Below are 14138 nucleotides of genomic sequence, written 5' to 3'. Positions count from 1 at the left end.
TGTGGGGCGAGTTTTTTGTGTTGCGACGTACGCCCAGAAAACTTCTCCAAATTAAAACAAAATTTGTTAAATAAGTCCTTAATATAATGCCCAAATTCTCAAAAATCAACTTGTAATTACTTAAATGTTTTAAAAGGAATTAAAACATTAAATATAAAGGTCAAGACCTTTTTTTTTATTGCTGGATGCCTAATTTATGTTCTTCCCAATTCTTTACCTTGTCTTCTACTATATCAAAAAAAGTTCCGAACAATTACTTGTGCTTGTAAATAGCATATAATAGATTGTTTTGATTAATTTTTTGTGGTGATGGAGCACATATATATATATTTTTCACTTAATTATAGTTTTCTTCAGTTATTTATGCAATTTTACCTATATACAAATATTTATTATAATTATATTATTTTATGAATATTAAAAATTAAATACCCATGGGCTTACACTCTGTGCCTTGCGGCCTCGGGGCTTACGGCTAAAACGCTTCACCTTACGCCTCCACCTTTTAAAACATTGGTATCAATGCATGCATCATAATTTCGACGATCGGACTATCAAATTGGACACTCCCAAATTCGTGTTAATTATGTATTAAAAAAAAAAAAAAGGAAAAGCAGCACGAATCCAGCCTAAATAAATATATAAATAAAAATGAATGACAGTTAAATGTGTAAGGAATATTCATCAGCCACATATTATTATTATTATATAAATAAAAGCAAAAGATACATAGGAGTAAGAAATATACAATTTTATTTTTTCAGGACAGATTTTTATATTTTCTGCAATTGCAAATTGCGTAAATTACAATTACTGTAGTGCTGAAAAGAAATCAATCTACACTCATTTGCTCTATACTATCAGCTTATTAGGTCAGGTGACTTCTACGTTTTTTCTCAATCGGCGAATTTCCGGTGTGCCACGTGGCGGCGGAGCTACAGTGACAGTTCCAATCGAAACCCTAACCCGTAAAGTAAAATCGGGTCGAAATTTGTACTGATTTAGGCCCGCAATTTCAAATGAGGGCCCGGTTAATTTGGTGAACACCGATCTACAGTAAAGGTTCCTTCCTATTTACCTTTTCTCTGATAATTTACAGTGGTAACATGCTGTTTGTCAACTAGGTTATAGTAATGAAGCTTCAATTCAATTTCTCAAGCTTCATTACTGAATTTTACATGTTAGTTTCAATTACTCCCTCTGTCCCGTTAGTCCCAATTTATGAGTGACTTTTCGCTTCTTGAGATTTAAACTGAACTTTGACCAATATTTTAAGACGGAACATCTTTTTTTTTGACAAGGTAACAGACTTAAGACGTAACTTTTCACCAAAAATTGATATGAAAAAAGTTACAAACTTATAGTACTTGTCATGTAGTTTTCAAATATATAAATTTAATCTTAACATATTGAGTTAATCTAATCCAATTTAACTTCGAAGGTGGGTTTAATTGACTCGAAAAGCGAAAAATGTCACATAAATTGGGACAGAGGGAGTAAAATGTTTTTCTGTCAAAAATACTTTTGAGTTTCTCAAGCTTCAGTGTTAATTCAAATGTTTTCTTTAGGAAATCATTTTCTGGTGTTGGGTTGGGTATTGAAGTAGCTGACATGTAGTAATTGTACAGGTGTAGGACAGGAATGAGAATAATGTTTTGTTAATCATTTCTGAGTTTTGATTAAAACAAGTAGGATTGAGTAAGAGTTGGATGTTTGTAAAGGAGTATGATACCTCACTCTTATGTGAAGAAGTAATGGAAAATATTTGCTGATACCTCACTCTTATGTGAGGAAGTCATGGAAAATATTTGCCACATTTCAAGGTAACCAACTGCTCCTAGGAAACATTCTGCTTCATACCTAACACACTCTTGATGTCATTTACTATATCTTTCATAGTATCCAAACAGCCTATTCCACATATACTGATTTGGGATGCCATTAAATCCCAAAACTAATTTAGCCACCGGGTGTTGTATTACAGAACTTGATAAGGTAGGGCGGAACTCATAGGCAGAATCGATACTTTCCGGGAAGCTGCTGATGCTGAATGTAGACTAACTGTGTTTTTTAGTACAATTGATGATGTGTATACAGTTAGCATTGGCTCACCTTTGACTCTGGCCTCTTAATTAACTCGCTACTTTGTCAACTTCTCAGTACCTCATGAGTCATGAGTGTGGCACACACATCTACATCTTTTCCTATCTATAGTCAACGGACTGCTGCTCATAACTACTAACTATCCATCTAAGCCACGATAGCAAAGGCTAAAAAAAAAAGAGTAGGCAGTTTCATCCATTGAAGCTTCACGTAATTTATTGCTGGCATAATGGACCAACTTATCTAAATTCCTACATGGCCCCTACAAACCCGATTAAACTTAATGAGGGAGTCTATGGAGAATCATGGGTGGGGATGGAGGTTTCTTTCACAGTTACTTGTTTGGGTTTTCCAGTTTTACTCTTGAAGCTCATTAATTTTTCATTTGTTCCAGCATCTAAAAGTTTTTTTTTTTAATCTTTGAAACAGTTAACATTAGCATCTAAAAGTCTTCATTGATGGCTGAAATCAAAGAACGCCTGCTTCCACCAAAACCTGCATCAGCAGTAAATCTTAGAGAAGTATCTTATAGGCCCCCGGGGGCCTCTGGTCGTCAACCTTTTCAAGGTATAGATGTCTTGGGCCTTAAGAAGCGAGGTCAAGGACTTCGATCATGGATTCGGGTTGATACATCTGGCAATTCCCAGGTCATTGAGGTTGACAAGTTCACTATGATGCGTCGTTGCGACCTTCCAGCTCGTGATCTACGTCTATTAGATCCATTGTTTGTTTATCCATCAACAATCCTTGGCAGGGAGAAGGCAATTGTTGTAAATCTTGAGCAGATTCGATGTATCATTACAGCTGATGAGGTTCTCCTATTAAATTCTCTTGACAGCTATGTCCTGCAGTATGTAGTGGAGCTGCAGCGGAGGTTGCAAGCTGCAGGAGCAGGTGAGGTTTGGCAGTCAGAAGGTGAGTTGAGCAGAAGAAGAGGAAGCAGGAATATTGAGAATATTTTTGGTACTCCATCCCCGGATTATTTGCCCTTTGAATTCCGGGCTCTTGAAGTTGCGCTTGAGGCAGCTTGTACTTTTCTTGATTCTCAGGTATGTAGTGAAAACACCATCACGGGGACTTTGTTTTCATCTATATATTGTATGAGTATATGGTACAAGTTTTGCAATAAAAATCTACTAAGACCTTATGTCTGAGTAGCCTCAAGTTACATTTCACCCGTGGAAATATATATGCATTAATGCAATAGTATGGAAACACAAAGTGCGCCAATGGCATTAGTTGCTTTGAAGGGGAAAAATACAAAGATACTTCTTCCAATTTTTGCCGGAAATAGCTTGAGTTTTTTTTTTTTTTTTTTTTTTTTTTTTTTTGTGATAACCGAGAAATCCTCGAGCGCCCGTGGTGGTGCACGGTTCGAAACTCGAAGGATAATGGGCCTGTTTCTCTATCGTTCTCCACTTATGTATCAGGTTTTTCCCTACAGCGGGATTCGAATCCATGACGTACGCCTAACCCACACATCACAAACTGCACTCTTATCACTAGACCAAAGCCTGGGGGCTAGGAAATAGCTGAGTTATTGCTCTGCATACTTAATAACCCCATATCCTTTCCCTTCACTTGCATGATCTCTAGCTGATTCAAAGCCTAAATATCATTTTTAATTGTTGGAAATATCTGACGGGATTCATACTCTGAACTTAGATTATAAAATGGTTGCAGAGTAGTTACGCTGCTCAATTTCATTTTGGTTCTATTCAAAATACTTGATATTTCGGTTTAAGCATGTCCGCTCTTCATGCTCTTGGGGAAATGGAGATGATTGTAAGTTGATATAGACAGAGCACCGAGCTCAATCCAGGACCCTTTCCTTTTTTATCAATTAAGGAGAAAAAAAGAAGATAATGATTTACTAGTAAACAGTAGGAGAGCATAAAACAAAACTAGTTAATAGGAGAAAGCTCTTGATGCAATAATCAAAACGAAAATGAAGAAAGAAGGACAAGAAAGTAAAGGATAGATAATTTGACACAACTAAAGACCCAAATTAGCAACCAAAGTTCTTAGATTAACTTGACCTCTAATTTAGGAACTAAAGAGCACCAAACTCTTAGGATGACCAATAGGGATTTGAAACCCTAGTAACCAATCCTCTCACAATGTTCACAATCTCAAGCTTAGCAAACTCTCAACACTCAAAAGAGTTTTAAAATCTCAAAATATCAATCATCAAAATAGTCTAAGTCTTCCATGAAGAAGAAGAGAACTATTTATACTATGCTAGAAATAAAAGATAGCAAAATGACATAAACACCCTTAATGAGACAAGGGCCTTGTTTGGCTATTCTTCTTTCTTCAAAATCTTGAAATCTCCTTTGCAAGAATAGCCAACTCTTCATCTTTTAGCCATTGTGGTAACTTCCCATTTCCTCTTCTTCTCCCCAAGCAATCTTCATCAACAAATGGACTTGGGATCCAAGGTGCTCATCAAAAGTATACTCAAGAGCCTCCCGCTTCATGAATATGCTTTGCAAGTGTTGTAGTTCCCGGACTTGGCTCCTTGTAAATGGCCTTGAGGCAAGTGGGCTTGCATCATTCTCCCCATCTTGAAGAGAATTTGTCCTCAAATTTGATGGCTCATCACTTTCCATTACCATGGGAGATAGGTCACAAATGTTGAAGGTGTTGTGAACTTGATATTCCGGAGGGAGATCAGTTTTGTAGGCATTATCATTAAGCCTCTCAAGGACTTCAAAGGGACCATCCCCACACGGCATCAACTTTGTCTTTCTCTTGTTTGGGAATCTTTTTTTTCAGAAGTGCACCCACACCCAATCTCCCGGTTCAAGGACCACCCTTTTTCTCCCTTGGTTTGCCCTTTTCGCCACCTTTTGATTCTTCTTTTCAAGTTGGAGCCTTGCCTTTTCATGGATCTTCTTCATAGCTTCGGCTCTCTTGTTACCATCTAAACGCAATACCACATCTTGAGACAAAGGCGTTAGATCCAAGGGGGTTAAAACCATACAACACCTCAAAGGGTGACATGCCAATAGTGCTATGAATAACTCTATTATATGCAAATTCTACTAAAGGCAATTGGTCTTCCCAAGAGGCTAGTTTCCCTTTTACCATGGCCCGAAGCATAGAACCTAAAGTCCTATTGACAACTTCGGTTTGGCCATCAGTTTGTGGGTGGCAAGAGGTGGAAAACAACAACTTCGTTCCAAGCCTACCCCACAATTCTTTCCAAAAGTGGCTAAGGAACTTGGGATCCCTATTGCTCACAATTGTCTTGGGAATGCCATGCAATTTAACCACATTTTCAACAAACAAAGAAGCAATATGGGGAGCATCATCAACCTTATGGCAAGCAATGAAATGGGCCATTTTCGAAAAACGATCAACAACAACAAAGATGCTATCTTTCCCCCTTTTTGTCCTAGGCAATCCCATCACAAAGTCCATGGAAATGTCAAACCAAGGTTGTTGAGGGACGGGGAGGGAAGTGTACAAGCCATGGGGTTGAAGCCTAGATTTAGCTTTTCGGCATTCAAGGCATTGGCCACAAATTCGGGCCACATCCCGCCGCATGTGGGGCCAATAGAATTGCTCCTCAAGAATCCCCATTGTCTCGTCAATCCCAAAGTGTCCCATCAATCCCCATTGTGTGCCTCCCTCACAAATAACTCCCTCCAAGAGCTCATGGGTAAACATAGTCGCGTGTTCTTGAACAAGAAACCATCAAACTTAGAATAGGGAGTAGAAGATCTATCCCTAAGTCACCTTTCCCTTTCCTATTCTTCGCATTCTAGAAAGATTTGTGCAAAGACGGGGTCCTTGGGATATAATGTCTTCAAGCTCTCAAAACCCATCAATTTGGAAGACAAAGTATTGATCAAAACATGTTTCCTTGATAAGGCATCCGCCACTACGTTCTCCTTTCCCTTTTTGTATTGGATTACATAAAGGAAGGATTCAAGGAATTCAACCCATTTGGCATGCCTTTTGTTCAACTTACCTTGGGCCTTAGGATGCTTTAAGGACTCATGGTCGGTCCGAATCACAAACTCTTTAGGGCATACAACTCAAGATCAAGATCATAAGTAGTATAATTCAAAGTCCCCCCCTTGAGTTTTTCACTAAAATAGGCTATGGGCTTTTGGTCTTGCATTAAAACGGCTCCAATACCCACTTTGCTTGCATCACATTCAATCTCAAATATTTTGTCAAAGTCGGGTAATTGCAACAACGGTGCGGAGCTAAGCATTTGTTTTAGAGTTTCAAAAGCCTTGGCTTGCTCCACACCCCAAGAAAAAGGTTTATCCTTTCGGATTACCTCGGTCAAAGGAGCGGCTATGGTACTAAACCCCTTAACAAACCGCCTATAAAAACTAGCCAATCCATGAAAACTTCTAATATCACCACTGGATTTAGGAGTTGGCCAATTCTTAATAGCGTCTATTTTGGATTCATCAACCTCAACGCCCCTTGAACTCACAACAAAATCCAAGAAAACAACTTCATCAACACAAAAAGAGCATTTAGCAACATTAGCATAAAGTTGTTCTTGTCTAAGCACTTCAAACACACATTTCAAGTGAATAACATGCTCATCCATGGTTTTACTATACACCAAAATATCATCAAAGTAAACAACCACGAATTTGTCAATAAAAGGTTTCATGACATGATTCATCAATCGCATGAAAGTACTAGGAACGTTAGTGAGACCAAATGGCATCACCAACCATTCATATAGACCAAACTTGGTCTTGAATACGGTTTTCCACTCATCTCCGGGTTTCATCCGGATTTGATGATACCCACTCCTAAGATCTACCTTAGAGAATATGCATGAACCATTCAACTCATCAAGCATGTCGTCAAGACGAGGTATGGGATGGCGATACTTTACCGTTATCTTGTTGATGGCTCGGCAATCAACACACATGCGCCATGATCCATCTTTCTTTGGCACCAAGATTACGGGCACGGCACAAGGACTCATACTTTCTCGCACAACTCCCTTTTCAAGGAGCTCATCCACTTGCCTTTGAAGCTCCTTAGTGTCATCCGGGTTGGCTCTATATGCCGGTTTGTTAGGCAATTGAGACCCTGAGACAAAGTCAATTTGGTGTTCAATTCCCCTCAAGGGTGGTAACCCCTTTGGGAGTTCTGTTAGGAACACATCATCAAATTCCTGCAAAAGAGAAGAAATAGAACTAGGAAAAGAAGGGGTTAGTTCATTAGTGTGCAATGCATAGTCCCTATGCATGAGGAGAATCACCGGTTGACGCTCCCCCAATTCCTCCCTAATTTCCCCACAATTCGCCAAAAGAGACACCTTGGTTTTTCCTCTAAGCTCTCCTTTCTTTCCACTCACCTCTTGAGAACTACTCTCCTCTACTCCCTCTTCCCCCACATTCTTCTTTTGCAATGCACCATGACCCTTCTCCTTTAACTCCCTTATTTTGTTATAGATCTCACCCACTTGGGAGGGGGTCATGGGATTCAAGACACGTTTGACACCATTGTGGACAAGGGTGTATTGGTTAGTTCTCCCATTATGGTTGACAGACCTATCATATTGCCATGGTCGGCCAAGTAGAAGATGACACGCTTGCATGGGAACATCACATAACACCTCATCGTGATACTTCCCAACCGTGAATTTGATGATAGCTTGCTGAGTCACCTTCAATTCACCACATTCATTGAGCCATTGAAGTTTGTAAGGGTTTTCATGGCGGGTAGTGGGAAGTTTCAAGAAATCAACAAGGGTGGAACTAGCAACATTGGCACAACTCCCACTATCAATGATCATGATGCTAGTGTTTTGGTTAATGATGCACTTGGAATGGAAGAGATTTTCCCGTTGACTTGGGTCATTCACTGCTTTGCTTATCATGGTTCTTCGCACCACATAGTGAGGTACAATAGGCTCATCATCACCTTCAACACCATCCCCTTCACTATCATGTTGTTCATTCTCATGATCGCCCTCATCATCTCCTTCCTCACATTCTTCCTCATCCTCACTATAACTGTCTCTCAAAATAAACGCTCTACGATTAGGGCATTCGCTTGCTCTATGACCAAAGCCATGACATTTAAAGCATTGAATAGGAGTTTTCGTACCTCGTTCTTTTGGAGCAAACTTCGGAGGTTGCTTGTCAACTTGCTTCTCAACTTGAGAATTCTTCACAAATGGTTTCTTGGCTTCTTGCATGGGGCCCTTATTCTTTTGCCAATTGGAGGAGGAGGCTCCTCGTTCTTTGTTATTGTTCCATGAACTCACATAGCCCCTTGACTTATTGATTTTGTCTTCCTTGAGACCCTCCTCTATTTCAATAGCCGCTTGAAGGGTTTCTTCAATGCTCCCATAGTTGTGGAGTCTCATTTGGGAGACAATGTCACTATTTAAACCGGCTCGGAACCGAGTCATAACATTTAACTCATTCTCGTCAAAGTCGATTCTCATGTTGACAATTTAGAACTCATCATAATATTCTTCCACACTCTTTTTGTTTTGCCTTAAAGTATACACCTTCTTCAGTTGTTCTTGTTTGTAGCGTTTGGTGACATACTTACGCCACATGGCGTCCTTCAATTCATCCCAAGTAGGTGTGGGCGGAAGTCCAATAATTCTTCTTGCCTTCACTTGAGTTTCTCGCCATGTGGAGGCGTACCCTTCGAATTGAGCAATGGCATAAGATGCCTTCTTCACCTCGGACATGTCATTCGTCAAGAAGATTCTATCACAATACATCACCCAATCAAGAAATGTATCGGGATCACTACTTCCTTTGAAGGTTGGGAGAGTAACCTTGATGGAATTGAGACTCGTGTCTCGCCCTCCTCCATAATCGTGATTCCCATTGAAATCTCCATCATTATCATAACCATGATGGTTACGACCTTGGTACCCTTCACGAGCTTGATACCCTCTTTGCCTACCCATGTGAGGGTTAAGACCATGCCTTCCACCCCTCCCTCGATAACCTCCTTGTGCTTGCCCTCGTTGCCTCCAACCTTGGTCACCATATAGTTCGTGCTCAAGTATAGCTTCTTCTATCTCGTCGTCATTTGGTTGTTGGATGTTTGGACGGTTTTGGAGTGGCATTGGTGCATTTAGGTGTGGATCATTAGGGGGTAGATCATTTGGATGTGGGTCATTTAGAGTTTGATCTTGTGGGGGTGGATTGTTCCATTGGCCTACGGGAATGTTGTTTGGTGCGGTGATTGTTGTGTTTTGAGGAGTGTTTTGGGGAGTGGGGTTATATAGATGATGGAAGGTGCCGGGTGACAATGTAAGTGAAGTGTTTCGAGTAGCTCCACTTGTGCCTCCTTGGTCTTGCACTCGGGGCGAATACGAGACCTCCCTACTACCTCCTTCAATTGCTTCAACCCTACTACCCAAGTTTTCCATTCGACCATCCATACTACCAACCTTATCGTTCAAGGCTTGCAAGGCCCTCATTACATCAACTAGTGTAAGTTCCCCGGTGGGGACTTGTGTTTCATCCTCCGTAGCCATGATACCTATTCAAGACACTCAACAAAACAAGCAAACACGTTAGATTAGTAAAATCAACTCACAATCGCTCAAGTATGCGCACCTTTAATTGCCTCACAAATTGCTTCCGCCAAGATTGTGTGCTTGTTAATGTCGACTAGTCACAAGGGTTCAAATTCTACTCTTGGTCGGAATAGATTCTTGTTAGACTAAGAAAGACGGACGACTCAATTCAATCTAACGGACTTAAACCAAGAAATTAACAACGAAGTAAAAACGAAGAAAAGCACGAAAGAATTGGCACGAAAGAAATGCGAACACAAGTAGGAACAACTACTAAATGGCTACTAGTTGAGAGACACAAGAAAATGGAATGCAAAAATCGGGAAATAAATAAAATTTCGGGCCCGGGTAGGTGATAATTTGAAAATGCGGTCTTGAAGCCCCAATTGATCCAAGGTATCAATTTGAAGTAACGGAAATTTAAAAATTTCTATACTTTTTTTTTTTTGGTTCCTTACCTAAGAATTAAGGAGACAAACAACCAACCAAGGATCAAGGGAATTTTTTTTGGAAAAGAAGTGAAGGAATTGAATCAAATGTACCTTTTCGTTGTTGGAATTTACGGTCTGAACTGGGGTAGTTATACGGTCCGTATGTTTTTGACGGACCGTAGATGTAGTCCGTAAATGAGGAACAGAATCTACGAATTTGGACTTCAGATTTACGGAAGGGACTTCTTCAATTATACGGTCCGTATAGAATGTACGGTCCGTATATGGTCACCGTAAATCAGCAACAGTAGCGTAACAAATTTCACTCCAATCTACGGTTGGGAACTGCTCTCAAATCTACGGACCGTATCTTATTTACGGTCCGTATATAGCAACCGTAGATCTCCAACAGTGTTCAACTTTTCCAAGCTTCAATTTGACGGACTGGATTAACGGTCCGTACTTCTTTTACGGTCCGTAAATTTGGACCGTATCTTTGCTTCAGTGATGACGTATTGCACGTATTTTCTTGGATCTTGGGCTAGGTTTGTTGACTTTTTTTTTGACACAATGGACCCACTCAACCTAGGACGATTCCATTTGGGGCTAAAAAAAACACTTTTCCAAAACTTGGGTATAAACTTTTGGATCTAGCTTTCCTGTTGAGTCTTCTTCCCCACTTGAATCTATGAATATAACTCAAGAACACATGAACATTCAAATTTCTAGCTACCTTCAAATCAACTCATTTTACCCCCAAATTTCGGATTTAGGCTCCCTTAACCTAGTAGAACAAAGCCCAATGGTTATCAACTCCCAATTTCGTCACAAATCAAAACCCACCAAGTTGTTCTTCAACTTTTTCTAAAGCTTCAACCCAACAATGGTAGATTCGTCAATATTGACCCAAATGACACGAAATTTGAAGATTTGAAACCCTAACGTACTAAGGAACAAGAATCTAATAACGAAACAATAAAACAAACACAAAATTTTTGGGGTTTTTGGTGGAAAATTTTCAGATTTTTTTTTTTAGCAACAAACCCTAGGCTAGATTTGATAGAACAAATCTAATCCGAGCTCTGATACCAATTGATGCAATAATCAAAACGAAAATGAAGAAAGAAGGACAAGAAAGTAAAGGATAGATAATTTGACACAACTAAAGACCCAAATTAGCAACCAAAGTTCTTAGATTAACTTGACCTCTAATTTAGGAACTAAAGAGCACCAAACTCTTAGCATGACCAATAGGGATTTGACACCCTAGTAACCAATCCTCTCACAATGTTCACAATCTCAAGCTTAGCAAGCTCTCAACACTCAAAAGAGTTTTACAATCTCAAAATATCAATCATCAAAATAGTCCAAGTCTTCCATGAAGAAGAAGAGATCTATTTATACTATGCTAGAAATAAAAGATAGCAAAATGACATAAACACCCTTAATGAGACAAGGGCCTTGTTTGGATATTCTTCTTTCTTCAAAATCTTAAAATCTCCTTTGCAAGAATAGCCAACTCTTCATCTTTTAGCCGTTGTGGTAACTTCCCATTTCCTCTTCTTCTCCCCAAGCAATCTTCATCAACAAATGGACTTGGGATCCAAGGTGCTCATCAAAAGTATACTCAAGAGCCTCCCGCTTCATGAATATGCTTTGCAAGTGTTGTAGTTCCCGGGCTTGGCTCCTTGTAAATGGCCTTGAGGCAAATGGGCTTGCATCAGCTCTGGAGCTTGTATGCCTAATTTAAGTTGGGAATCAATATATTCACTTGGTCTAGTGTGGGCTGGCATAAAAATATGTGAAAAAAGCTAGTAACCACTTGACAGAGCCAACACTCATACTTGAATACACAAGTATTATTTTAACTCCTTGTATGAGCATTAGAGCATTTCTTAGATTTGCAAGAACACTGGTACCAACTTGAGCACCAACAGAAACACTGAAATGGCTAACTGTGAACTAAGTGTGTTGTTACAATTGAATATATATGGGCATGACCTAGAACTAGTTAAATAAACAACTGTAATAAGTATTCTATAACAGGATTTTCACAAAGTAGATAATTTTTTTGGGTAGTTCTGTATTATCTGGTTGGCGTCAACCTAGGTATTTTAATTTTGTTTCTTTCCAAATGATCAGGCAGCAGAACTGGAGATTGAAGCATACCCATTGTTGGATGAACTTACATCTAAAATTAGTACTTTGAATTTGGAACGAGTTCGTAGATTGAAAAGCAGGCTTGTTGCTTTGACTCGTAGAGTTCAGAAGGTATCCTAGTTATTTATTGTTCTTAGTATTTTTCAAGCACTTATTACTGATTGTATCATCTTAACTTCTACCATCTATTATCTAGGTTAGAGATGAGATAGAGCAGCTTATGGATGACGATGGGGACATGGCTGAGATGTATCTTACGGAGAAGAAAAGACGGATGGAGTTGTCTTGCTATGGAGATCAATCTTTGCTTGGCTACAGGTCAACAGATGGTGCGTTGTCTGTGTCTGCTCCAGTTTCCCCTGTTTCTTCACCTCCTGAGAGCAGGAGGCTTGAAAAAAGCTTGAGCATGGTAAGAAGTAGGCATGAAAGCATGAGAAGTTCGGAAAGTGGCGCTGAAACTCAGAGCATAGAAGAGCTGGAGATGCTCTTGGAGGCTTACTTTGTTGTCATTGACAGCACTCTCAACAAGTTGACATCGGTATATTCCAGTGTCTTATTGTTTGTCCTTTTATCTTGTATTCCTTTTCTTAATCAAGCTTTTTTTTCTTCTTCTGTCAGTTGAAGGAGTATATTGATGATACAGAAGATTTCATTAATATTCAACTGGTATGCATTATACACTCAAGTTGGTTTCAAATGAATTTTACTTCACATTAAACCCTTCTTGACTTGTTATGACATCAAAGTTGTAAGATTGGATTAGTTAAAAACATGCAGCTTATTATAATTTGAGTTATAGGTTTTCTCGTGTCATGGGCAATTCTTGGTGCAGTAACTGTGTACATGTGATATAAACTTGATTTGAGGATATTTCATTTGCAGGATAATGTCCGGAATCAGCTGATACAATTTGAGTTGCTGCTTACAACTGCAACCTTTGTGGTTGCCATCTTTGGGGTTGTGGCAGGAATTTTTGGGATGAATTTTGAAGTACCAATGTTCAACGAACCAAATGCATTTAAATGGGTCTTAATAATTACAGGTGTAACTGGAGCAGTGATCTTCTTTGCATTTTTATGGTTCTTCAAATATCGAAGATTGATGCCACTGTAGATGCTCGAGAGCACAGCCAATTGAGAATACATCCGGTGCAAGTAAAGTGGACGGCCTGGTGGTGATATTGGAAGGCATTTGACAGTGGATCCTATTTGTGGAATAAATAACACGAGCCTACGAGAAATAAGCGCTTCATAGAAGACCAGTATCTGTCAACGCTATGTACCAGGAAATCTGATAGATCTACTGAATCATGTGATATTCTTGCTACTAGCCCTTGTAGCCTAATGGTAGTTTCAAAGTTCTAGTACATTACTCATTATAATAGCATTGTATTCTTGGAGTTCAAAAGAATGAAAATGGGTCATTCTTGTCAAAAGCAACCATTTCCAATCATGCAGCAACTACTCGAAAGTGCCAAAAAGTTTAATGTCGAGGGCTTCAGTTTATTTTGACAGCAAAAGTAATGACTGTCCTTATATGGCTTAGGACCAAATTGATCACTTTTGGAATACATTAAGGATCATTTTCATCATTTTATATATTATATATAATAAGGAGCAAATAAAGTTATAAAACCAAAGGCCATACATTAAGGACCATTTTGATCATTTTTTCTTGTAATGTTCCCTAAACCTCCTTTTTTTTTTTTGGCACTATTGTACGACAAGAATGGTACAATTACTTTTAATTTTTGTTTGGTAAGGAGAAAATAATTTTATAAAAGATATTCTTGTTGAAACGCCTTCCTTTAAGAAATTAAATTTTAAATTATTTTTCCGTGTTTAATTAGATACGTTTAATTTATACATTTTTTTTTTTTAGCCTATTTTAAAAAAATCACATTT

The 14138-nt window shown here is 39.0% G+C and overlaps 1 protein-coding gene across 1 annotated transcript; it reads left to right on the top strand.

The window, feature by feature from the left end:
• The first annotated feature begins 737 nt into the window (after nucleotides 1–737).
• On the top strand, nucleotides 738–13669 carry LOC132599025 (magnesium transporter MRS2-1-like). The gene is made up of 6 exons (XM_060312230.1): nucleotides 738–1062; nucleotides 2533–3152; nucleotides 12217–12345; nucleotides 12431–12772; nucleotides 12853–12900; nucleotides 13117–13669. The coding sequence occupies exons 2-6, from the start codon at nucleotides 2562–2564 to the stop codon at nucleotides 13345–13347; spliced, it is 1341 nt and encodes a 446-aa protein (XP_060168213.1). The 5' UTR covers nucleotides 738–1062; nucleotides 2533–2561; the 3' UTR covers nucleotides 13348–13669.
• The last annotated feature ends 469 nt before the right edge of the window (nucleotides 13670–14138 follow it).

The sequence above is a fragment of the Lycium barbarum genome, chromosome 1, assembly GCF_019175385.1.
Source record: "Lycium barbarum isolate Lr01 chromosome 1, ASM1917538v2, whole genome shotgun sequence".
Taxonomy (NCBI): Eukaryota; Viridiplantae; Streptophyta; class Magnoliopsida; order Solanales; family Solanaceae; genus Lycium; species Lycium barbarum.
Note: the sequence above shows the minus strand (reverse complement) of the source record. Positions and strands in the feature narration are given on the sequence as shown.